Source organism: Acomys russatus, chromosome 30 (assembly GCF_903995435.1).
Source record: "Acomys russatus chromosome 30, mAcoRus1.1, whole genome shotgun sequence".
Taxonomy (NCBI): domain Eukaryota; kingdom Metazoa; phylum Chordata; class Mammalia; order Rodentia; family Muridae; genus Acomys; species Acomys russatus.
The window spans coordinates 14107188-14133299 of record NC_067166.1 but is presented as its reverse complement, the minus strand read 5'-3'; the positions used below and the strand labels follow the sequence as shown (position 1 = coordinate 14133299).

Here is a 26112-nt window from a genome sequence, read left to right as displayed (position 1 = left end):
AGTTAAGCCCTTTGGAGTTACAGGGAGGAGGGACGGGGGGGCGGGGGGGGTCATTTGTACTTAGCAGCACCAATCTTCCTATTGACTGCTAAAATCTCTCCCAGTGGTAGCTGCTTTTGTTAAGTTAAATACATCCTTCAAACACTCACGTGATACTGTTTATTTGCTTACAACTCCTGCCCTAGTTGAACCTCAACGCAGATCAAAAGAAATGAACCCATATTCTGGACCCCTTTACTTCAGTCATGCATATTTGAGTTGAGCACAGTGGCGCACACCTGTGATTGCACCACTTGAGCGGCAAGAAGATCCTGAGTTCGGGGCCATCCTTAGCTACTTAAGGAACTTGAGACCATCCTGAGCTACACAATGCTGTGTCAAAAGTTTGAGGCACCCATCATTTTATTCCCTACTGCCATTCCCTGTCACATATTTTTTTTTTTTTTTTACTGGAAACATTCAGAAACTTGGCACTGACCTTGGGGCTTTCCTAGCCCCACTGTTACTGTTGTTACACACCGCAGAACTCACATGTGGATAGACTGATGATGGTCTGGTGAAAGAGAGAGCTAATTTAAGAAATGCTGGTGGTCAAAACTCTCTGCGCTTTGAGTTCAGTGAGTGTAGTTATTAAATGAGTAGATGTGCCCACAGTGGCATCCCAGGCTATTTTTCTTAGGCATTTTACACACAATTTAGTAAAGCATATTAAAGAAACTTAATGACCAGCTTTTGTGCGGAGACCCCCAGTGAGAATGAAAATGAGTAATTTTTACACCCTTCTTCCCGTGTTTCCCTAATCTTCAGTGCTTAATTGCTGTAACAAAGCATTTTCTAAATTCTGAAGAAAAAAAATCTATGTTTAATTGCATACTTATCAAAAGCCCCATTCTTCATTTACTGGACCATTATTTGTGCTAAATAGTTTCTAGAAAAAGCTATTTTCTTGTCACTTCACCAAGTCCCTTCCTTTATTATTAACATTCAACTAAATAGGAGTTTGGCATCCACATTCTCTCTGTGCTGTGGTATAAATGTCATCACACAGCAGAATGTAAACCATATTAGCTTTATCCATTTTTGTGTTAATAATTCCCATTTATAATCCATGGAAGAATCCAAACAGAAACCTGGCATAAGTAATGGTAACTTTATACATATATCAATGAACAAATGTGCATGAAGCATCGCCTTAGCTGTGTCAAATAGCGGTGCATAGTAGTTTTCCCACTTCTGAAGAGATGATGTAGCTGTCTTACAGGAGGAGGCTGGACGCTCTTATCCCGGATGCAGTGTCAAGGTCAATGCTGATGCCCAGCTCTGGTTGAGATGTGTGAGGAGCAAAGGACGTCCTGAGTGAATGTATATTAGTGACAAGGACCACAATGCCTCAGACCCAAGAGAACTGGTGAAGCCTTCCTCTGCTCCATGTGCAAATGCTGATAGAGTGTCCAGAAAACATCTTCCTCATCCAGGATGCTTGTAGCCTTGGACTACGCTCCTACCGAGAGCTCTACTCTGTAGAGAGTACATAACTGCTCCTCCTGTGCTGTGCATAGTCAATGTGCTGAGGTCCCCAATTGTTGCAGAGAAGGTGTCCTCCATCAGATTGAGCACAGCCCACAGCATCCCAGTCCCTGTCCCCCACCCTGTGCATACACACACGTCTGTGTGTGCGCGCGCGCGCGTGTGCACACAGGTTTTCAGGACCAAGCTGTGCAGGATGCAATATAAATGCCTACTGCTTTTTATTCGGGAAGAGCAATGTGAGCTTCCTTGCTGGTCTAGAAGTGACTCAAGAGAGCAGGGAAAGAATGCCTGTGGGGTTCTTTGGGTGATGTAGGGAGTGATCTTTAGAATGGGTTTCCTATGCCTGGACCTGCACTGTGCACACTGGAACCCCTGTCACTGAAGCATGGATCGCTTTTTTTTTTTTTTAGTACATATTTGCCATGATGTAGGGTAAACGGAAGGGAAGTTAAAGAGTTGATGACTGTCGGCAAACACCAAAAACTGAGCTGTGTTGTGCATTATAGCATACTGTGGGAAAGGAAAGACGTGCGCACCCATGATTCGATGCCATGTCAGCACTGTATAACAAACTGCCCAGCACCAATGGCTGATAAAGATAAGTGTCTGTTGTTTACATGTGTGGATGGCTGGACAGCTGTGCTGAACCTATTTGCCTGTCTGAGTCAGCGCGCAGCAGATCGTGGTTAGCTTAGCCTAAGTGATATCAGTCCGTGTCTCCCATCCTCTACAAGGCTAGCACAGGTTTGGCAGCTTTAAGCAAACCCAACCATGCCAGCACTCTTTAACCATCTCACTGCAGTGCTTTTGCTAAAAATCCTATTGAGCAAGGCAGCCATTTCTCTAAACAACTGCATGTACATATCGATTGCTGGAGTCACCGTAGCTGTCATCCACAATTACAGTATTCAGAAAGAGAAATCAATGTAAGGATCTATCATCAAATATGGGGCACCGTAATTGGAATTGGTGCTTTCAAAAATACAGAAGATGATCCTCAGAGGTTCAGACCCTGATGTTGAGAAAATTAAAGAAATAAATCCAGATGCTATTAAAATAACGGAATTAAACTCAGTGTAAATGCAACCACAGATTTACACACACACACACACACACACACACACACACACACACACACACTTTTAAATGTAGAGACCTCATGTAAGAGAAAATACAGGCTATTTTTCTTTCTGAGTCTGGCTTTTTTTTTTTTTTAACATAATGACTTCCAGTTGTATTCGTTTTCCTGAATTCCATTATTTCACTTTTCTTTATAGATGAGTAAGATTCCGCGGTGCATATGTAGCCTGTTTCTTTTATCCATTCATCTGCCATTGGATGGCTAATCTAGTTTGATTCTGACTATTGTGAACAGTGTGGCAGCGAACACAGGCCTCGGGTTCTTCCTTCCCACGTCAGAAGCATTCCTTGTCAGGTTTTCCTGATGATAACCATTCTGACTAGGGTGAGATGGAGTCTAAAGACATTTTCCTTTTCATTTCAGTTTTGGATAAAAATATTAAACACTTTTCAATTATCTATTGGCCATTTAGGTTTATCCTTTCAAGTTGTCTTTTCAATTCATTGGCCCATTTATTGATGAGATGATGATGATGATGGTGTGTGTGTGTGTGTGTGTGTGTGTGTGTGTGTGTGTGTGTGTGGACAGAGAGAAGGAGGGAGAGAGGGAGAGAGAGAGAATGTTTAATCCTTGCCATTCTCTTTGCATCCTAGATATTAACTCCCGTTGACGTGCAGCTGGCAAACATTGTCTCCCCATTTTGTCATCTATCTCTTCACTCTAGTGGCTGTTTTCTTTGCTGCACGGTAGCTTTTGAATCCCACGCATCCTCCTCTTTGTCCATTCTAGGCTCTGGCTCTGGGCTCCTTGTCACAGAACCCTGCCTGTGCCCTGTATTCTGAAGAGCTTTTACTAATGTTCTCTGGCACTCTCCAGTCTTACGCTCAGGTCTCTGATCCCCTTTGGAGCCACAGATACTTTCACAAAGAGTCACAGGTGTGAAACTGATTTGCTCTTTTGCCTCCTTCGCCACAGTTTTTTAAAAATGTTTTCCTATTGATTCTTTGTGAATTTTACATCATGCGCCCCAATCCTACTCGTTTCCTAGGAGCCTGCTAAGAATAGATTTCTAAAAGATGGAGAAACAGTGACTGGAAAAAAAAAAAAAAAACCAGTATCAGCCTTCTGACACCTTACAGTTTAGTTTTGCCCACATGAGGAAAATAGAAAGTGCTTTAGATATTTCAAGTAGGAAAAACTTAGTGTAGGAAAATGGTTAATAAATGAAGAACTGAGAGGCCAAACAGGAACCACAGGGCAGTGGTTGGAGAGAAAATAGCCACAGGATACAATGTAGGTCTATGGTGGATCTGACCTACAAGAATCGAGGTCAGAGAGGTGGAGAGTTCTCTTATTTCTACCCTTCACCTTCTCACTGCTCTCTAGTTTCCCTCGTATCCAGACTTCTGGCCAGCCTGTGGAGAAACGGCATTTGATGTAAGAGGAGACAGCAACATCTGACACACTGAACAAAAACTCACAGGACAGTCTGTGATCCTTGCCCACTGAGTCACTTAGGGAGTGGCCCTGCTTTGTGTCAGAGTAAGCCATGGTGCTATATGGCATAATAATTGCTCCCTTCACTTTTTTTTTTTTTTTTTTGAGGCAGGGTGCCCTTGTATAATACACGCTAGCCCTGGCTTCAAGCTCATGAATCTCCTGCCTCAGCTCTCTTGAGTCCCTGGGATTACAGGCATGTACCATTACAAGCTTTGTTCCTTGTTGTTTTGTGGTTTGGGTGCCCTGCAGTCACCTAATCCGTGCATGCGTGTGTGTGTGTGTGTGTGTGTGTGTGTGTGTGTGTGTGTGTGTAAACCTCCCAAAGAAGATCCTAATACACTCAGCCGGCTGAAAGTCCCTGAATCGTGTAAATTTTCTCAAACGTGTAAATTTTCAGACGCTCACTTCAAGGAAAGCTCACTCTGGATGAATTGTAGACATATGTAAAGGCTGAGCTGTTTTGTTTGAAGCATGGCCTGGCGTCCAGGACCCTCTAGCCCTGAGACAGTTTGCAGACCTGAAAATTCCAAAGCTGGACCCATCTCATTGTTTGCAGTGGCATTGCCTAGGAACGCATGGCCGCCCCTTCTGTGTGCCTTCAGTTCTAATGGGCAGAAGAGGACCAATTCCACCTAATGCACTAGAGAACCCAGCATTAAAGAAACCCCAAAGAGACCTCTGTTAGACCCCGAAGAGAAGATTGCTGGGAGAACAGCTCCGATCTCAGGGTTATTAGCTGTAAACACAACTGCAAGTGGTTGGGGATTATTCTGCCAAATTTGGGAGTAGAACGGTGAGTTAACCACCCAGCTGGTGGTAGATAGCTCCTACAGATGGAATTCTTTAAGACAAATGAGATAGGATTAGAAATACCCTGCAGGACCCTCAGCGTTGGTGGAGATTCTTACATTGGGGAATATATTTACCACAGCTTTTCAAATGTTTTTCCTTTTAGTTAATCCATGCCATTCTCTGAAGTCTCTGCCAGGGAGGAAGAGGAGCCACTGGGGTGTCCCTGATTTTGTCTTCCTACCCCCGATATCTTCACAGGGCGCCTTTAGGGAGTGCTGAGCCGCTCAAGGTGGGTTCACAGCACCTTTGCAAGCTGGCCTGAAGTAAGTCATCCAGAACGGGCGGGCGCGCCATCTCCATCTATGCATCCCTGTCTACACGGATGCCTTGAGGTGTATATATTTCTTTGTATCTCAAAACTTGATGGAAAAAAAAGATAAGCAGTATTTCAAGCACTCAAGAAAAGCTTGTAGAAATACACAAATCCTACTGCCCTCTGGACCACCGGAAGCAGAACTGTGGGGGATCCAGCAGACAAGATCAGTTGGGAAAGCAATCAGGGACTTTAGAGACATGTCCAAGTGATGTTTCTCTAGACAACATGAAAAGTAAGAGAGGAAGGAAGAGGGGTGCTCAAGGCTAGAAGATGAGGGTACTGGCTTCCTCCGTTGTGGCCCTCTCTGCCGATCCTCTGCACCCTACCCTCTCTTTCGAATCCCTCCCTGCCTCAGCACGCCCCTGTATCTACCCACCCCTTTCCCACTGTCCACTTCATTCCATTCCGTCTGGTCTCTGCACCAGTGTTTCCCTTGGTGGCCCACGCTCCCAGTTCCCGCCGCCCCCGCTCTTCCCGGCAAAGGGGGGGATCCAGGCCAAGAGGGCCGCCCCGAGTCGGCCCTCCCCCAAGCACATCCTCCCCATCCCCGGCGGCTGGACCATAAAGCTCGGACTGCGGCCGCAGAGCCCAGCAGCCAGCATCCCTCCGACGGCTGCGTACTGCCCCGCCCGCCACCTGCCCGCGCTCTCCGCCCGAGGCCAGCGCGCTACCCCGGCAGAGCCACGCTGCTGTCTCACGCATAGCCCTCGGGGAGCAGAAGAGTCACCATGTGGGCCCCACAAGCGGCCGTTTTCCTCCTGCTGCACCTGGTCCTGCAGCCGTGGCAGCGGGCGGGCGCCCAGGCCAACCCCCAGGGTAAGTGGTCTCCCTAGTCTGCTCTGCACCCAGCCCGCTGTCGCTATCCCGAGATCGCCTAGGAGGGGTCAGTTTGGCGCTCACTGCTCTGCGTGGGCTCCTGCAACCTCGCCTTGCACCTCTCGGTTCTTCTGGGGGCCCCGAATGGAAGTACATCGTGACTGGAAGTGATGATGAATGTCTAGAATGTTCTCCAATTCCATTACCCAACCGTGGGACCAATTCCCTAAACTACAGTTCATAGGGTGCAAACTTTTTGCATCATTCGCTGCAGAATGTGCCACGGGATCCTTGGTCGTCTGGCTGGGGAGGAAATGCTAGCTGTCTGCAGACCAGCGTCAGCCCCCTGCCGCCCCTTCTCTCCAGGCACTAAGTGCAATGCAGCTTTACTTCACCAGCCACGCGCTTTCCTGTGCTTACTCCTTACACTCAAAGGCTAACTTCCCGCAAGGAGTTAGTTTGATTTCTTGAGTCTTTTCAGAAATTGATCTTTTTCTGTGAAGGAGTTTTTGGTTTTTAAGTCAGTAATCTGACCGGACTTTGAAATAACTTTCAGGTAGAAGGCACTTAAGGTTAAGCAAAAGTTCTTGTGAAGACCACAGGGAAAGAATTGTTACAGCCAGGAAGGATCTCGGGGCTCTGACAGCTTTGCACACTGGCCCTTCCTCTTGGCGCTCTCAGCACCGGGTGTTTGTTTGTTTGTGGTTTTTTTTTTTTTTTTTTTTTTTTTTTTTTTTTTTTTTGGTTGTTCTTTGTTTGTTTTTACTGTGGACCAAGGATGGGGAAAGCTGTAAAAGAAACACTCTGGTGGAGTAAAGTGTTTCCTTCTCGAAGCTGAGCAAAGCATGCTGGTACAGGCAGTCTGGGTTCCCTTCACAGTGACTACCCATTTCACCGAATAGTCCAACCAGGACCATACTGCTATTTTTAGTTTGGTTTGCAATACCAGAATCCTATGGTCGCAGTGGACACTGTGCCTGTTTCTAAGAAGACGGGGTGGGGGTAGGGGATACTATTCAGAAGTTTTCTTATCCTGAGAGGGTATTTTCTGTTATATAAATTCTTGACACTGGAGCACACAACTTTGTGGTGTGAATTAAGTTGGGATTCTGCTTCTTAAACCTGACAGTTCTGTGAACAGCTCAAGTGATAGAATCTAAATTATCCAGTTAACTTAGTTATTATAGACAATCTGAGTAAGCCAAGTTTCTGGTAGATTCTTTTATAGCGTTATCAAGGCGGCAATCAGCAGCTCAACTGGATTAATTCACTTATCTCCTTTTCCCTCCGAGCTGGGCGGCTAGACCTAAATTAGCAGGTTTTCAATTTCCATGCTAAATTCACCTCTAACGCTAGAGGCTCCTGCTTGGATCCCGGTACTTTTACTGACTCGTAGTTGCATTAATAGGAAACAGTAGCATCTTATTTCCTCCTCAAAACACTCTCTAAAGTCATTGTTAACTAACTAAGCCAGCTCAACCTCTGGAGCACACAGCAAATGAATCTGACATCACGGCGCAAATTCAAGCTCACTTAAAGTCAGTTGAATCACAGGCCCGATGAAAGTCAAAGCCGGGGTGGAGCAGGAGTTTAGTTTGGAACACCCTTCTCAAACTTTGAGTTTACGTGTCTTTCTTGAGGGTGCCTACCTAGCCTGGAGTTTTCAAGCACATTACTTTATTTCAACCTTATCCCCCACTGGTAAGAATGATGAGTTTTCAATTCTTTAGAAATTAAAAACCCTGAATCTCCTTTTGAAATATGTAGTCAGCAACTGTTTTTATAGTTTGGGGGTATGAGGTACTAGAAGAGTGCATTAGATATTTTGCTTTTCGACACATCTAGTATTAAATTCACTATGGTGTGAGGGCTCCTAGGGGCAGGAAACAGCATAGATCCAGCTTGGAAAATAAATTATCGATTTAAAAGAATAGACATTTTTGAAAAGCTAGGGTTTTTCTTGTTTGTCTTAGAAATTTTATTCTTTTTTTTTTAAGTACAAAGCAATACTTATTCATTTTTAAAAAAAGTTAACCAGAATTGCAAGAAAATAAAAAAATAGCCTTATACAGCCTAGAAATAGCTACTTTTAATGCAAATATGTTATTAAATTAACTTTTGTTTCAAATCTTTGTCTAAACAAATAAGTCACTAAAGACAGCATGTTGTACATACATATATTTTTTTTTACTTTATCATGAACATTTTTCTAAATCTGTATGGATTTAACTACATATGGACCAAAATTAATTTAGTCAGTTTTGTGACATAGGGCACTAACATTGCCATTGGTATTTTGATATCATGCTTGGAGTGTTATTGGACAGTTGATGAGATGGGTGGTTTGGATTGGCGCCAGCCATTGCTTTAACTGTAAAGCCATTCCATCTTTGCTAAGGACTGTTGATACTTTCATGGCAAAGTGCTCAGCCCAGAGAGCTTCAGCATTCCCAACCCTGCTCTTTCTAGTTTCACTTAATTCCTTCCACAGCAGAAGCTGTAGAAACACAAGTGATGGTAAATATTGCACCTTTCCTGTGAGTGGAATTGCCAGGTCAAGGGGGCATTTGCATTTCAGAGTCTTTGATACAATTAATTAAACTACCTTCAGAATTTTGTACTGATTTGGCCTGCAGATATGGTGCAGTGATAGAGAGCGGTATGCATGAGGCCCTGGAAAAAAGAATTTTACTAATTTAAATTTTCCACTACTGGAAAAAAGGGAATTCTACTAATTTAAATTTTACTTAGCAGAACATGAAAGAATACCCTGAACTCTCACCCACAGTGTTAGGTATTATTGTGTTTTTAACTTTTTCAATTTGGTAGTGAAATAGTATTGTTTAAATCAGTGGCTTGGCCATTACTGAGTGGGCATATGAACCGTTTTTTACACTCCTGTTAGCCATTTGTGGTTCTTTTTCTGTACATTGCCTATTTATCTGTTAGAAGGCTTATCATCTTGCTCATTTGTAAGAGCTCTTTATAAGTCATCAACATCACCTTTTTAGCAATCAGATTATAATAGACAAGCGATAGCTCCAGACAGCCAGGGAATTGGTCAAGCAATAGCTGTGTAAATAAGTAAGCATTCAGTATCAGTATCAGTACTGCCCAGCATCTGCTTTGTCACTGGACATTCAGTGGCCCTGGACATAAACATCACTGAAGCTTCTGCCAGAAAGTGCTGCCTAGTGATGAAAAACAACTCACAGATAAACAAATGCAGACTTTACTTTTTGTAGACCAACCCCATTCCTCTGGATACAGTTGAGCTGAGTAAACCACACACACCACTTAGTTCTGTTTCCTCAGTGGGTTTTGATTTTTTTTTTTTTTAAACAGAAATAGTGGAGAATGGGACAGGCTCTCACAAAACTGGCAAAGTCATTTTTGTGATACTCCCCCTGCCACCGCCGCTGCTGCCACAGGCATGCATTCTGCCTCTTTCCCTGTCGTGTCATGGAACCGGGAAATGCAATCGGCTCAGGTCCAACAGGTACATACAGGACCCCAGACGTGCAATTTACTGCGTGAGGATACGAGAGAAACACTGAGCTGGTTGCGCTCATCTGTCCCCCTTATGCTCGAAGCGTTTAGTACTTTTCCTGGTGGACATTTTCAGAGCCACTTGTTCAGCCAAATCCAATTTTGTGTTTGCAAATCGAGACTTCTCCTCAGGGCTCTAGCAAGTCATAAATAGTGGGCTATATTTCTTCTGCTTCAAATGTCCAGCCACTATTAAAGACGGCGGAGAACTGGTGAATTAAGCAATGTGGGGGTGGGGGTGGGGAGCAGCAAGATCACTTCACTTTATTTTGTAGCTTAGTGTCAACTGCTCCCTGCCCCACCCCCACCCCCAATTAACAACAACAGTGAGTGTTTGCCCCAAAGTTAGTCATTCACTGACCATACGCTTCCTTCTCGTCCCTCTAGTCTTTGACCTTCTGCCATCCGCCAGTCAGAGGCTGAACCCCAGTGCCCTGCAGTCAGTCCTGACAGACCCCACCCTCCGTGAGCTCTACGTGATCTCCACCTTCAAGCTGCAAAGCAAAAGCTCAGCCACCATCTTTGGCCTCTACTCCTTAAGTGACAACAGCAAATACTTTGAATTCACCGTGATGGGACGCTTGAACAAAGGTGAGCCAACTGGCAGGATTGTCATGAAGTGCTCGTCCTAGTCCAGGATATGGGATCTACTGTCCATTGCTCATTTTCTTTCTGATGCCATATTCTTCTTACTGGACACTTACCTGTAAGAAGGTAGTTATGGGAGAGAAATGAAGAATTGCTTAATGCTAATACATATCTTGTATCACCATATTATATGAGCAATAGGTTTCATTAAGGCATGCATATACATGCATGGAATGTGTTCTCACTGTAGTCACCACCGCATTGCTCTCTCTTGTCCCATACTTTCCCATCTTCTTCCCAACGAGTCCTCTTTCTGCAGCCATGTTTTGAGGGCTTTGTTGGTTGGTTGGTTGGTTTGGTGTAAGGCAATGAGTTTGATTAGAATTAAATAAGGTTATTTAGAGGAGCGTGAAATTGCCAGTGGGTACACCACTGAAGCAGCTGTCTCCTTCTCCCCAGCCACCATTAGATCTGACCACCCATAGATCTTTGGGAAGTGATGAATCCTAGCGAACCCTTCTCCAAGCTATGGCAGGATATTGGCAGGCCTGTCTTGTACAGATCTCATTCCATTAATCACAGCTACCGAGAGTGCAAAAATACAGTGACCCCCGCCATGCCTGGGAGATAGCGTTCCAGAATTCTCCATCCCTTCCGTTGATTCTTACTTTATTTCTGTCCTCTCTTTCACTACCAGGATGCCTTCTGACATGGCTCCACCCTGATGCTATTCTGAAACTAGTTCAGAAAAGGATGAGACCAGGATAGTTACATATTGCCTTTGTTGTACTTGGCTGTAATCGCTGTGTAGGGTAGGCAGCTTAGACAACAGACGTTTATTTCTCATAGTTCTAGAGACTGGCAAGTTTAAGACCAGGTTCCAGGCAGGTGTGGTACTCATCTTACGCAGTCATCTTTCCAAGGTAGCCTCTCAAGGTGGAGACAGTGCACGCTCTCTTGTGCCCCCTCTTATAACTGCAAGAATCCTATAAAGAGGGTCTACCCTCAGGACCAGTCTCAACTCATTAACTCCAAAAGTCTGGCCTCCAAATGCCATCACACTGGAGATTAAGGCTTCAGTGGGTAAATGTGAGACAACCTCACATTTCCTATGTTCCCTTGGATGCCACAGCTGGGCTGATAGAACGCAGAGCTTGGGGAGTGTTTTGTTGGCCTCGAGCTCCCTGTCATGGGGCTCTGCTGATGGATCTCTGCAGATGTGAACCGAAGCACACTTCCTTCCTTTAAGGTTTCCGTCTCAGGTATTTTCATAGCAATAGAAAGCTAACCAACACACCTCCGCACCCTCCAGCCTGTTAGAAAAGATACGATTCTTAGAAAAGGATGAGCAACAAAAAAGGGGTTCTGGGAGAATCCAGAAATGAGAATTCTCAGAGACTAAAGAGAAATTATATGAGCAGTAAAGCTTAGAGAATTGAATAATGCATAGACAGAGTTGTTTCCCTAGAAAGACAGGGGAGGCACATATATTTGCCATCACTGCCAAATCCAAAGTTCTAGGAAGGAGCAACAGCCATGATGAAGTGCCCAGTAAAGCATCAGTGAGTTCCTTGGTCCAAGGAGAAAGGGGTGGCATGCGGTATGACTGCTCACCGAACTGTTTAATGGTAGCCTTGCTGACATAGTTTGTAGAGGCACGAGAGAGTGGTCACCCTGGGTGGTGGTCTCCAAGCATCCCTCAGCTGGCCGAGGCTCAGCTGGTCTCCCCTTAGCTAGCTTGCAAAGAAGACAATACCACACTCAGAAGAAATCCAAATGTATTTCTACCGACTCAAAGAACCTGAGTAGGAAATAAAGCCCACCTCTCCCTTTAATGGACGTGGAGACTGGAAGATACCGCACAGATGAAGAACAGGACTGGGCCCTCCCATCTTAGATGAACTCCTGGAATCCACTGAAGGGTGACTTCAGAAGAGCTTGCCAGTGAGCCCTCTGCCTCTCCAGTTCCTCCCTGCCTCTCCAAGTCATCCTGCCTACCGCCATTCCATTACTGCTCACAAAACAGTTTGGGTCAAGGTACACCCAACCAGAAAGACCTATAGTGTCCCCCCTTTCAAAATGAATAAGGTGCAATTGCCTTACCTTTCCAGGGTCCACAGCAAAACCTTCAACTGTGCTTCCCAATCTGTACCTAATTATGGCCTTCACTGCTTCAGCTAGAAAGAGTAGCCATCGCTTTCTGGGCCCACTCATGCCATCTTTCTTTCTCTGCCCTTTTGTACCTCCCCTCTGCTCTCTCTGTTACATGCGCCACACCACTGCCAAATAACAAAATCCTGCACCTTAAAGATCCATCTAAACACCATGGCTTAGTTTTCTTTATATGATGTTATGCTTTCTAGCCACGAGAGGTATTAATTATACTTTGCTTAGTATTCCCATTGCTTACAGCACTCTCCAGTAGGTTATGAGCTTTCTCGGCAGAGATAAGACTCCCCTTACCCTGTTTTTGTTCTGCCACAGCACTTTGTAGGCACTACAGCAGTTGAATACAATAAATAATGACACATCATTTTGTGGAAGTTGTGAAGTGATGGTGTCTGGTGCATGTGAGTTGTTTAAGAAGAGATTTTTAATGAATGCACATTGGAGAACTTTTGCATACAAGAGGATACAGGTGGTGTTTCTGGTGCAAATGGCCTGTCAAGTTCATAGTAACACAGGTGGTAAGATCTTGATACACATGAGCACTTTGCAGAAACCATATAGTCGGATATGTTTGGAGCCATTCTAGTATCGAGCATTGGGCAAGGAGACAACTTTCTTGCTAGCATCCCAGATTTGAGTCCCAGTGAAACACCCTGCCCACTGGTCACCATGAGTGCATCCGTGAATCTGTCAGCCAAGTTATCATCTTTACAGTGAGGGTGATACTAGTCATCTGAGAGCGATCCCAAGAATGGAAGTGTGTACAGCGCCCCATATGAGGTTCAGTACAACACCCTCAAGTCCTTAAGTAGTATGGGATGGATGGGTGGACGGGGCAGATGTCTGCCATCTATCCAACTATCTTCCAAAGACAATGCCTTACATTGCTGATAACTTTGCCTGTGAATGAAAGACAATGTGAAGAATTGTTCCCTTGGTCTTCATTTGGTTGTCACCAAGAACAACTTGGTGGCGTTGAAATGACGGGGACTCCGGGAAGTTGCTACCATGACTCCTCAGTCTAAGGATAGGAAGTGGCAGTGGCTCAGGGCAGTAGTTTTGAAGCCTGTGGGCTAAAGGCAAGTACAGCTTGAGGGAGGTAGGAGAGCTTTAGAAACCAGCGTTCTACACTCAGTAATGAATAGGGGGAAGTGGGGGGGGGGTGTCAAACATTAATGACAATTGCCGTGGACGCCTCATAATATGCCAAGACAGGAAAAGCCCTAGCACTCATGTTCTCTTCTACATGCCTGAGCTCAATTTTAACATGGCCACATGCAAAAGGTGAACGATTTTTAAAAATCTTTACAAAACTATAATAATTAGAATAGAAAGGGCTAAAATCTAATTGATGGTTGTAGTTGATTTGCACCTTGGATAATAAAGGGAATATTTGTGCTCTGTTGGAAACAAAGAAGAATAAGGAAGGAATAAGCCCACTGGCAGGCACACATGACGCAGGACTAACAGATGTCTCAGGTTAGCTGAGGTTGGCACATGACACAGGACTAACAGATGTCTCAGGTTAGCTGAGGTTGGCTTTACTGCTTCTGTGTTATCCAGCAAAAGAATTATTCTTCAAACAGTCAAGACAGTTTAAAAACAAACAAACAAGCTACACAACAACAACAGCAAACCTAGATGTGCTGGTGCATGCCAGCAATACCAGCTATTCTATAAGCTGAGCGAGAAGGACCAAATGTTCAAAGCCAGCATGGGCCACAGCGTGAGCCCAAGGCTAGCCTGGGTAATTTAGTGAAACTCTGTCTCAAAATAAAAAGTTTAAAAAAAAAAAAAAGAGGGCTGGAGATGAAGCTCAGTGGTGAGTGCTTTCCTAGACTGTTCAGCAGCTTGGGCTCAGTCCACAGCACCACCAACCAACCAACCCAACCATCAAAAGATACAGGGAAAGGGGGAACTGTTGCCCCAGTTGGGTACTCACTGGTGGCCCCACCAGTGTCTAGTGCATAGTTCTAACCCAATGGTCACACAGATGGTCCTGTTTAAACTAAATGAGTTGCAAACCCAAAACCAACATTCATGAATCTGGAAAAGGGACTGGAAGTGATGAGGGGTGTTGATGGGGATGAGAGGGAGGTAAAGGGGGTGGGAGGTGTAGTCGGAGTATGTGTGTGCTCTTAATTCAAACCAGAGTAACAGCTCCCTCAGTGAACTTAGTTGTCTGTCGTGCCCAGGTGGACTACAGGTTGGCATATTCAGTAAAGAAAGTCATAGCATAGCCACTGTTGGTAGCCTTTAGAAGTCACAGGAAACAGAGCGCCACTTGTTTTTGTTTTTGTTTTTGTTTTCCACAGAGACGAAAAGCAGATACTGAAAGCCTCAGAATAATGGACTTTAGAACAATTGCATGAAGTTTTATATTATTATTATTATCATTATAATTATTATTAATACATTAATATTCATGTATTATAAGAGTTCCTGGAAAAGAAGTCTAGGATTTCTAAACACAAACTAGGGCTAAAAAGAATAAGACACAGCAGCTGGATGCAGTGACACACACCTTAATCCCAGCACTCAGGGAGGTAGATGCAGACGGATCTCTGTGAGTTCAAGGCCAGCCTGATCTACAAAGCAAGCCCAGGACAGCCAATGCTACACAAAACAAAACCCACCCCAAAACCAAAAAATAAGACAAGGCACAATGAGCTTTCTTTCTTTTTTTTTTTTTTTTTTTTTTTTTTTTTTTTTTACAACAACTTTCAAACTGAAAGCCCAAATAGGCGCTGGGGGAATAATGTTTCTTGAGTTCATAGAAAGTTCATAAGGTCTCTCGTTTATCTTTCCAAACGGTATAAGGATGAATATGCTAGAAGACAACCAGGATTAGATAAGCCACCTTCCAGCCGAAAATCAACGTAGTGCCTTAAGTGACAGTGGTCTCTTACTGTGTTTGTGGTTAGCACAAAGCAAGGAAGCAGAATTCAACACATTGGGCGCCATCAACATTTGAGAGACAGCGGCACAGCGGGCCACAGTCAATCAGATTAAAACTGAATACGTACAAATGTAAATCCGTTCTTTAGGAGAGAAAAGTGAGATGCAGAGTGCAAGTTATGGGAGAGCTGACCAAGGAGTCCTAGCTGATGGCCCTGAGAACCAATCAGTGTTGAGCACCGTGCTGGGTGCATGACAGAGGTGCAAAACTACTTGCTGAATGAAAAGCGTTTTCGGTTTTCTTTATTATTTTAGGCATATGAGTGTTTTGCTTGCATGTATTTCTATGCATCCATTTCACCAGGTGCTTCTCTGTCTTCTCCCTCCACTATCCTCTGTGTATGTGTGTAAATGTGCAAAAGCTGTTAGAAGAGCATTCGGAAACAGGCAGCATTCACCACAGTCACCCGGAGTATTATTAGAAAAAGCGGTTTGCTGATTTACTTCTGAATGGAGCTCCAAAGTATAGAAGTTACCATGACCCGGTACATAGCACATACCAATAAGCCATCAAAGACAAACCCAGGTTCTACCACAGAGGACAGTGGGAGCAAGAAGGCGTTCTTAAAATATTGTGTAATGACTTTAAAAGATGGCCGACGTTGGCAATGATGGTTTCCATCCGCGACTTTCAAGGACTAAAGAATAAAGTCACTTGCCGTTATGCAGTCTCCCTGAACGCCTGCAGGCCGAGTCACTCTCCACTCCCCTGCCCGAGCAGACGAAATATTATCATTTTCCAGGTTTTTAAAGCCGGCACCCTGCCTCATCACTTTAAAAGTCAGTATGCTATATAGCGTGTTTACTGCAAGGTCCAGTCCTTCAAAAGCACTCTTTTGAAAATGCCTTCCCAATATAGCAGAACTTCAAATCCTCCTTGCTTGGGTTTGCTTTGGTGGCTTTGTTTTCCTATCAGCCCCTGAGAAGGCATGTAATCAGGCACAGCGGTTTGGGTTCTGTGTCATCTGGCTCACAGGCAAGCAGATGTAGCTCTGTGCCATCAGATCAGGCCCCAGACTGTCAAGGACACAAACAGGCTAGGTTTAGAGAGAAAAGTCCATCACATTTTTGTTTGTTTGTTTGTTTGTTTGTTTGTTTGGAGACAGGGTTTCTTGTGTCGCCTTGGCTGTCCCAGACTCACTTTGTAGACCAGGCTGTTCTTGAACTCACAGTGATCCACCTGCCTCTGCCTCCCACGTGCTGGGACTAAAGGCGTGCGTCACCATGCCCAGCCCATCACATTTTTTTAAAGGCACGATTGTGGGTGACAACCACAAACAGCCATACGGTAGCATATATCCGGGAGAACCATTCATACAAATATAAGTAAACACAAGCTACTAAATCAATAAACAGGCAAGAATTGAATCAGAATGATCCTATAGGAAACTCGGTCTTTCAGTCCTAAAATACAAAAAGGACCAATGATGGAGGGTGAGCCAGGGGTCTAGCAGAGGAACCCAGGGACACGGCAGACAGAGGTAGAAGCAATTGCCACGAGGGCATCAACCAGCATCAGCCTGCAAGATTAGTGGAATGCCAAGCTGCTCATGGGAACGGACCGTGCTGCAGCTGGAGAAACAAAACTGTACCCAGGAACTTTCCCCAGAGAGCTGATCTGGCAGAGGTGTGGGGTTCCAGGGTCAGGGGCTGGCTTCCGGATCCTGGCAGCTCTGAAAAGAAGGAGCATGTGTGTTCTCTGCTTCTGGGGAGGTCAGGAGGCACCCACCCAGCAGGCTGCAGGGTCTCCAGAGACAGAAGTCTGGGCTGCTTGAGGGTCTCTGTGAACAATAAGGACAAGTTGACTTCCCTGACTGTCTTCTGGAGCGGGCTAAGGACTCAGAGGATGTAATATAAAAGTATGGAGGCAGTGAAGTGAGGAATTTGCCATAAAAGAGAAAAATGAAAAATGGAAGCCATAGGAGAAATGAAAATTATTGGATCAAGAATGAAGAACGGTAAATGTCATAGCACTTGATAATTTTTCTAGCAGACACTGTGAAAGTTTCTGTATCCATCCTCCCCTTGTCACAAGTCCTAGCCGCATGAAGGAATGTGTCATTTGGGAGCTGGTGTTGCACATGCACCAAAAAAAAAAAAAAAAAAAAAAAGCAGAAATACAACACTCCTCCAGGAGAGTCTGAGCACACGGACAGAGTTTTCTGCACAGGCTAGGATGGAGAAGTGCCACTCTATCAGCTTTTATTTATGTGGAAAGCTTTAAACGCAATCATTTAATTGTTCTTTGAAAGTTCATTTTCACGGCATTTACTCCACTGGGTCCTGTTTATAAAGCTCATCTCAGCTATTCAGCTATGAAAATAAACCACGACCCATGTGCTCTGAAAAGGTTTGCTGAAAGTGGCAATGCGCCTGAAAGATGTTTCCATTGAAATCCACAGAAGTCTTAGTTTGGGGGGAGGAAAATCAAGAGTATTTGTTTTAACTGTGTGTCTTAAGTGCGTGTCTGTCTTCTTAAACTGTTAATACAGAGAGGATAAGTAGTGGCTCTAACGAGGACGGCAGTGGTTTGGCTAACCGCGCGCATGACCTAATTCAAGTTTAATACACAAGTGGTATTTTTATTAGCTTGTAAAGAACCAGGTATTTGCAAGCTGTTCTGAGTGGCGGAGGAATTGAAGTTTTCAAAAGTGAAATGGCGCTTATGTTTGCTTTCAATTTCTCCTCCTCTTAGTTACTGTACATGTCTCCAATTCCAAGCCATGTAGCCATTGTTTTTAATTAATTTGTGGTACAGTAAGTAGTAAATAAAACGGTAAAGATTCTGATACATCCAGGATTAGAAATAAATCTTCATCTTCTCCTCAGGGGAAGTGACTCAGCACCGACACTCGCCAAACTCAGGCGGAAAGGGGTGGATTTCTCCGCGTGTGTATCCCACAGTCAGCATATTTTGTCATACCATGGCTATCATTTGTATTAAGTCTAACCAATACTCAGGAAAGTGAGCACTGAGCTTCCACAGAAGGCCCAGCTTTTAAAGCTCTTCTCTGACGGGAGGACACAGCGGTGACCACACAGACATATAAAACGCTCTGTCAGACTCCTCCTGGCATGTGTGTGTCACAGAACACGGTGCCAGTCCTGTCCCCACACAGTTGTCGAACGGAAAAGCAAACCTAGCAGGAAAGTGAACCTAGAAAGTGTGATGTGGGCAAAGCTTTAAATTTACCATTTTCTTTGGCAACACTGAAACTTTATGGTTTGTTGGCTAACTGGCCCCTGCGTCAGCTCTGGCTTGGCATTTCCAGTCAGCTGAAAAGGCACCCGAGGAAAGACACATCAGGTTACTTGTCACAAATCACACAGATCAACAGCATCGGAGACTCAAATACGTATACTAGCTTTCATTTTTTGTTTTTGTTTTAATATAAATGTGTTGATTTGTGTGAGTTCACATATGTGTGCACATGCATGCATGAATGTGTGCGTGCATGCACACACATGTACAAGTGTGCACACCACAGCATGGGTCCTGCAGGTTGAACTCAAGTTGTCAGGCTTGACAGCGTGTGCCCTTACCAGTTGAATCATCCTGCTGGCCCCATGTTCACTAGTCTATATATAAGTAATAGATATTTCACATAGAAAACTTAGGCACTAAAGATGAGGCAAAAAGAAAAAAGAGATTCATGAAACACTCAGAAATTACCCAACTAGGATTGACAATTTTCTCTACAGTGCATACATTTATGTAATACATATATACATATATATACTTGTGTGTACACACATATATACATATACAAATTTTCTGAATGAAGATATACTTACAACTTCTTTTTGCTTTTTATTCAATAAAACACCAAGAATGCCAGCTGAGTATGCTGGCATATCCCTTTAATTCCAGCACTCATGAGGCAGAGATAGGTAGAGCTCGGTGAGTTCAAGGCCAGTCTGATCTGTCCAGGACAGCCAGAGCTCTGTTACATAGAGAAACTCTGTCTCAAAACAAACACTCACGAATGTCTTTTTATATGAATCTATTTTATTTTTTATAAAGCTTTATTTTTATTTTGTATGGGTGTTTATCGGCATGTATATATGTACACTATATGCATGCCTGGTGACCATAAAGTCCAGAAGAGGGCACTAAATCCCTGAGTTGGAGTTACAGAGTTGTGAACCCTCATGTGGGTTCTGGGAACCAAGCCAGGTGCTCCTGACTGCTGGGCCATGTGTCCACCCTGGAACAGGGTCTTGCTATCCTGGGGACTTGCTCTATGATTGTGCTTTAATGTAAGAAACCCATTGTTCTCAGTCTCACATGCTCTGTGGTGTATGTATTAACAAAAACATCAAGTAAACATTATCTAACGTGTTTGCTACATTTCATCACTCGACATGTGCATGTGCACATCAGCTGAGCTCATCAGAGCTAGAGATAGTTCCAGCAGTTGCTTCTCGTCTTTGACCGTGTGGATCATCTTGGCAGCAAGAATGTGCATCCTATGTTACTATTATGTAGCTTGGTTTTGTGGGACTCCTAACAGTGGGAGCAGGGGCTTTCCCTGACTCTTTTGCCTGTTTTGAGGGACTCTTTTCCTCCTACTGAGTTGCCTCGCCCAGCCTTAGTATGAGGGGAGGTGCCTAGTCTTATTGCAACTTGTCATGCCATGTTTGGTTGACGTCCCTGGGAGGCCTGTTCTTTTTCTGAAGGGAAATGGAGGAGTGGATGGGGAGGGGAGAAAGAGGGGGAGGACTGGGAGAAGAGGAGGGAGGGGACACTGCAGTCAGAGAGAATGAATTAATAATGAGAAGAATGCATATTCACTGAGCCATCTCTACGGCCCTGAGATGAGCATTCTTTTATTTTTAAAAGATTGGTTTTGAGCTGGAGAGATGGCTCAGGGGTTAAGAGCACTGACTGCTCTTCCAGGGGTCCTGAGTTCAATTCCCAGCAACCACATGGTGGCTCCCAACCATCTACAGTGTAATCTGATGCCCTCTTCTGGCCTATGAGTGTATATGCAGGCAGAGCACTGTATACATAATAAATAAATAAATAAGTCTTTTTAAAAAAAAAAAAAGATTGTTTTAATTTAATTTTAGCTCTCTGTCTGTCTCTCTGTCTCTGTCTGTGTCTCTGTCTCCATCTCTGTCTCTCTGTCTCTGTCTCTCTGTCTCTGTCTGTCTCTCTGTCTCTGTCTCTGTCTGTCTCTGTCTCTGTCTTTCTCTCTCTTGTGTGTGTGTGTGTGTGTGTGTGTGTGTGTGTGTGTGTGTGTGTGTGTGAAACCCTTGGAAACAAATCCTTTCAGTCTTTCTAGCAAAACTCAGCCAAAGAACTCCACTCACAAAACTTTAGCTTGCAGGACCAGGTTTCAGCTCAGGCCCTATTTAAATGCCCACCAAGTTTTAGTTAGTGCATATAAGAGAAATAGCTTTGCATTGGGACGAACAGAAGAGAGGGTCACGTTAGGGACAGCTTGCTGAAGGACGATGACACTACATCTAAAGTGACGTGAGCTATGCTTACAAAGACCTGGCCATACCCTGGAACACATGGCACTGGGGCTCTGATTTTAGTCCTACCCTCGTGATGACGACATGAGTGAGCTCCTTGTCTAACTTTCACTCGCTGCCCCAGTGCTTATCCTAGTTTCACAGGGCTGGCCTAGGAAACTAAAGCAACTAAGAACAGCACTCACTAAAGTGCTCAGGGGTACTTGTGCTTGGTGAGCTAATGAATACATGCCTTTAGGAATGAACATGAATGTTACCTGACTTTCTGATGGGGGGCAGCTCTTTCTTAAAGTTAGGATGTTTATTTGTGGATTTGCTAGAGTTCTTTGTTCTGTTTTGTTTTGTATTTTTGAGATGGGGTTGTTCTGTGTAGCCTTGGCTGTCCTGGACTCGCTTTGTAGACCAGGCTGGCCTTGAACTCACAGAGACCTGCCTGCCTCTGCCTCCCGAGTGCTGGGATTAAAGACGTGAGCCACCACACCCAGCCCAAGTTCTTTGTTCCTCCATCCTCATAAAATATGCCCAGGATAAAGATAGGTTGCCAGATAGTACTGCTCCACGCCAGGAATAGTACCTGGCCACACAAACTGGAAAATCAATATTTGTGGCTACAACCTCCACTATTTGTGGTGGCCCAACCTTGTGACAGAAGGTCACTCAGCCAAGAGCCATCTTCCTTCTTCTCATAACGTCTCTGCTCTGGATTTGGTTCCAGCCATCCTCCGTTACCTGAAGGACGATGGGAAGATCCATTTGGTGGTTTTCAACAACTTGCAGCTGGCTGATGGGAGGCGCCACAGGATTCTCCTGAGACTGAGCAACTTGCAGAGAGGGGCTGCCTCCATAGAACTCTACCTGGACTGTACCCAAGTGGATTCGGTGCACAACCTCCCCAGAGCCTTTTCTGGCCTCACCCAGAACCCTGAGTCCATTGAATTGAGGACATTCCAGAGGAAGCCGCAGGTAGGAACCCACAAACAGTTCTCCAAGGTGGAAAATGGGCTTCCGTGGCCCAAGGTACAAAGGCCTATGCTAAGGAGAATGTGTCAGATCATCCCTGTTTGTCCAGTGCTCTGTATTAGAGTCACTTGGGAAATTGCAAAGCATTTGTTAGATAGCCCCCTTAATACAGAATAAATTGGAATCTAAGGATCTGGGGCCTAGGCATCAATGTTTTTAAATTGATATTTAATAGGAATTCAAAATTGAGAACTTCTATTCCTGGCGAAATAAGTAGATTCCCTGGAGTTGGCTTTTCAAACAATTGTAAAGTTCAGAAAAGGTAGCTAAAATAAGTAAATTACCTTTGTCTGACAGGACCATGTATTTTCTTTTTTTTAAGATTTATTTATTTCTTATATATAGTGTTCTACCTGCATGTACACCTACTTGCATGCCAGAAGAGGGAACCAGATCTCATGTTAGATGGTTGTGAGGCACCATGAGGTTGCTGGGAATTGAACTCAGACCTCCGGAAAAGCAGATGGTGCTCTTAACTGCTGAGCCATCTCTCCAGCCCAGGACCATGTATTTTCACTCCTTCTATAATGTTGTTATTTATTATTTTAATGCCAATGACAAAGAATGGTTGATAACTGCCATTGGTTAAGAAGCACAAGAAACAACATTTTATTTCACTGATACTGGAAGAACATTCAGTAACAAAGGTACGCTCCATGATGGCTTTGTTCAATGTAATCTCAAAAAAAAAAACAAAAACAAAAACAAAAAACTCCCATCAAGTCTGTCTTCTGTTTCATGCCATGTTGGTGGGATGTTTTCTTTCTTAGAGGGTTTTTGTTTTTGTTTTTGTTTTTGTTTTTTCTGTGAGGTGCTTTGACTTCTATAAAGAACTGGAAGTCTTCGTCCTCTGAATCAGCTGTATCCAGTCACAGCTCTTGAGCGCTGTCTGGGACGGAAAGCAGCAGCACCATCATCATCTGCAGCTAAGATGATGTGTTGGGCCACAGTGCTGTGGTCCCCTGCAACTCCACAGTGCTGTGGTCCCCTGCAACTCCACAGTGCTGTGGTCCCCTGCAACTCCACAGCGCTGTGGTCCCCTGCAACTCCACAGCGCTGTGGTCCCCTGCAACTCCACAGCGCTGTGGTCCCCTGCAACTCCACAGTGCTGTGGTCCCCTGCACCTCCACAGTGCTGTGGTCCCCTGCAACTCCACAGTGCTGTGGTCCCCTGCAACTCCACAGCGCTGTGGTCCCCTGCAACTCCACAGTGCTGTGGTCCCCTGCAACTCCACAGTGCTGTGGTCCCCTGCAACTCCACAGTGCTGTGGTCCCCTGCACCTCCATGCTCATTTTCCATTTCTATTTTTCCGTTTCATTATATGTGCTTTAGCCACAGGCTGGCTGTGCCCACCCTACAAAGACTCAGGGGATAAGCAGTGGTTTCCATTGCTAGTAGGACCGCAGTGATGCTTTAGATCGTGGTGTGAAGACCCTAAAGTTGGTCCTAGAACTCTGTTCATGGGTATCATTAAGTATTGTTAAGTAGGAACTTTGTAAAGTAGAAATTCCAAGAAAGCTGAACTCTACGGGACACTTGGTTTTCGTTTTGGTTTTTAATAATTCAAAAGACAAATTTTTATTTTCTAGAGAAGACAACTAATGACTTAAAAAGATATGAGGGGCTTTATTTCTCGGGCCCCAAGTTACCCAGAAGGGAACAGCAATCAAAAGTGTGGCCACTGGTTATTTTTAAGAATGATGGTGTCCACGGTCAAATAAACCAGTTGCTGAAAGTCAGGACTCAGCATGACAAGATCTCACAAACTATACTCAGAATCTTCTCAAAAGTTCTACCATCTTAGACTAGCCATAGGCCCTCGGTCTCCATGGCCACATGGAGTCAGTTAGTCAACAACGGGACTCACTCTAGACATAGAGACCAGACCTACCCAAAGTCCTGCCTCCCTGGGCCACACAGTCTGACAACCAACACGGTGCTCGTTACTAGGTTGAATAAACCTTACGAACTTAAAAACCCTGAATTCTTCTGAAAATGCTTACTTAATCAAAAATAGCAACGTTTGCTTCACATTAGCGGCTGACATAAACTTTTTCTGCCATAGTCGCATCATACAAATGAGTACAAGATGAAAAGAGTCAGGAGACTGAGTTTGTGACCAAGGGGAGATTGGAGGGGGCCCAAATAAGTCAGGAGCTTGTTGTGACAGCCTGGAGCTGAGACACCCTAAGAACAGCACAGCTTTGAGCTGAACCGTTATTTTATTGTAATCTAAACACTATAAGCAAACTCCCAGCAGCCCTTGAGAGGTTCCTGCCACAGAATAACATGTTTATTACTGTGACAGAAAACCCCCCTTCCGGTGCCAGGATTCTCCTAGGCAACTGGCAACTTCCGCATTTGCTTCGGTCAAAAAGGTGGGCCACACAGCCTTAAGGGAAAATGTGAACCTACAGGAAATTATGTAAACGCCTTGTTCCAAGCACACAGGGCTACTCTGTTAAAGCCTGTCTGCTTTTGAATGGTGGCAGTGATCTGTGGTACATGTGCACTCTCCCCTCCCCCACCCCCACCCCTCTCTCTCCCAGGACTTCTTGGAAGAGCTGAAGCTGGTGGTGCGGGGCTCGCTGTTCCAGGTGGCCAGCCTACAAGACTGTTTCCTGCAGCAGAGTGAGCCGCTGGCTGCCACAAGCACAGGTGTGGGCTCCGGGGCAGTATGCACACTCTCAGCAATACAGGTCTCAGGTGTCAAGGCTCCTAAGGAAGATGGAGCCCCCTAACCCACCTATGTGCTGAGAGCACAGTAGCCCCAGAGAGCGCATCTGGACAAATGAGGTTCCTGGACAAAGTTCAGGCCAAGGAATCTCCTACTGACCTTTCATTTTTATAACTCACAAATTTGGACTAACTAGCCAACAGCATTAGCAGCAGCATTTTGTTAGCTGAACTAGATACATTCCCCTAAATTAAATTCAGATACTCGAGATTTTTTAATCCTCTTGTCCTAGTGATTATCTGGAGAGTGTTTTGACTTTGAATCACTTAGAAATGCCATCCCCCCAACCAGACATGGAGGCGCATACCTATGTTCCCAGCACTCAGGAGGCTGAGGCAGGAGGATTGCCAGTTTGATATCAGTCTGGATTATAGAGTAAGACCCTATCTTGGAAAACCCAAGAGCTAGGCCTATAACTAGAGTGCTTCGCAGAGCACGTACAAGGAAGGCCCTTGATGCCTAGTCTGCAGAACCATACGACACTGGCTGAATGCTCCTTACCTTTGGCTCTTCCCGCAGGAGATTTTAATCGGCAGTTCTTGGGTCAAATGACACAATTAAACCAGCTCCTTGGAGAAGTGAAGGATCTCCTGAGGCAGCAGGTAAGCAATGAGGCCATCATGAGGCATTAGGATAGCAGCTTCTGTGCTGGTGGGTGGAGCGGCAGGCCAGCACAGGCAGGGAGCTTAGACTGGGGACACCTCACAAAACCCTACACAGCCCACCAGCCCAAGGCTCGGTCGGAAGGAAAGAGGGGGAGCCTGCTTGCCAGGAGCCTCCATGGCCAAGGCTGTGGGGGAGCATCACAGGCTCCTTCAGTACTATAGGACGCTTTCTTGGGCAGCTCTACAAAGACTATCATTCTGGGCAAAATTTTTCTTCTATTCCTAAAGGTCAAGGAAACATCGTTTTTACGAAACACTATTGCCGAATGCCAGGCTTGTGGTAAGTGCTTCTGTGCTGACTTGCTCATTCTGAGGGTGGTGGTACAGACGGCGGATCTGAAGCGAGGTCACGTGACTGCAGCTTCTGGGAGCTCTGCACAGGGGTTAGTGGGAAGGGGGAAAAAATATGGGAAGCCAAATTTCACTTTGCGTCCTACGTATTCTACACGAGTTAATACGTCTCTGGATTGAATGGCTCTTGTTTTCTAGGTCCTCTGAGTTTTCAGTCCCCAACCCCGAACACACTGGTACCCATAGCTCCTCCAGCACCCCCAACTCGCCCAACGCGTCGCTGTGACTCCAGCCCCTGTTTCCGAGGTGTCCGATGTACGGACACCAGGGATGGCTTCCAATGTGGACCGTGCCCAGACGGTTACACGGGCAACGGGATCACCTGTTCTGACGTGGATGAGGTAACGCTCAGCTGAACAGAATGGAACCTCCTCTCCAGGTTTCTTTCTGATCACTGTGGAACATGAAGCCATACTGTGTATCAGGGGCCACCTGGGTTGTGTCCTCGGGGCTCCAGGGGACTTCCTTATGGATGCCTGGAGTCTCTGAGACACAA

General features: G+C 45.0%; 1 protein-coding gene across 1 annotated transcript in view; it reads left to right on the top strand.

The window, feature by feature from the left end:
• Positions 1 to 5954: 5954 nt before the first annotated feature.
• Thbs4 (thrombospondin 4) overlaps positions 5955 to 26112 on the top strand; it is a 42453-nt gene continuing 22295 nt past the window's right edge. Inside the window, exons 1-7 of the mRNA XM_051172498.1 lie at positions 5955 to 6095; positions 10032 to 10235; positions 21559 to 21806; positions 24413 to 24521; positions 25120 to 25202; positions 25494 to 25545; positions 25755 to 25957. Coding sequence (XP_051028455.1) covers positions 6008 to 6095; positions 10032 to 10235; positions 21559 to 21806; positions 24413 to 24521; positions 25120 to 25202; positions 25494 to 25545; positions 25755 to 25957 — 987 coding nt within the window. The 5' untranslated portion in view covers positions 5955 to 6007. The remainder of the gene's footprint in view (positions 6096 to 10031; positions 10236 to 21558; positions 21807 to 24412; positions 24522 to 25119; positions 25203 to 25493; positions 25546 to 25754; positions 25958 to 26112) is intronic.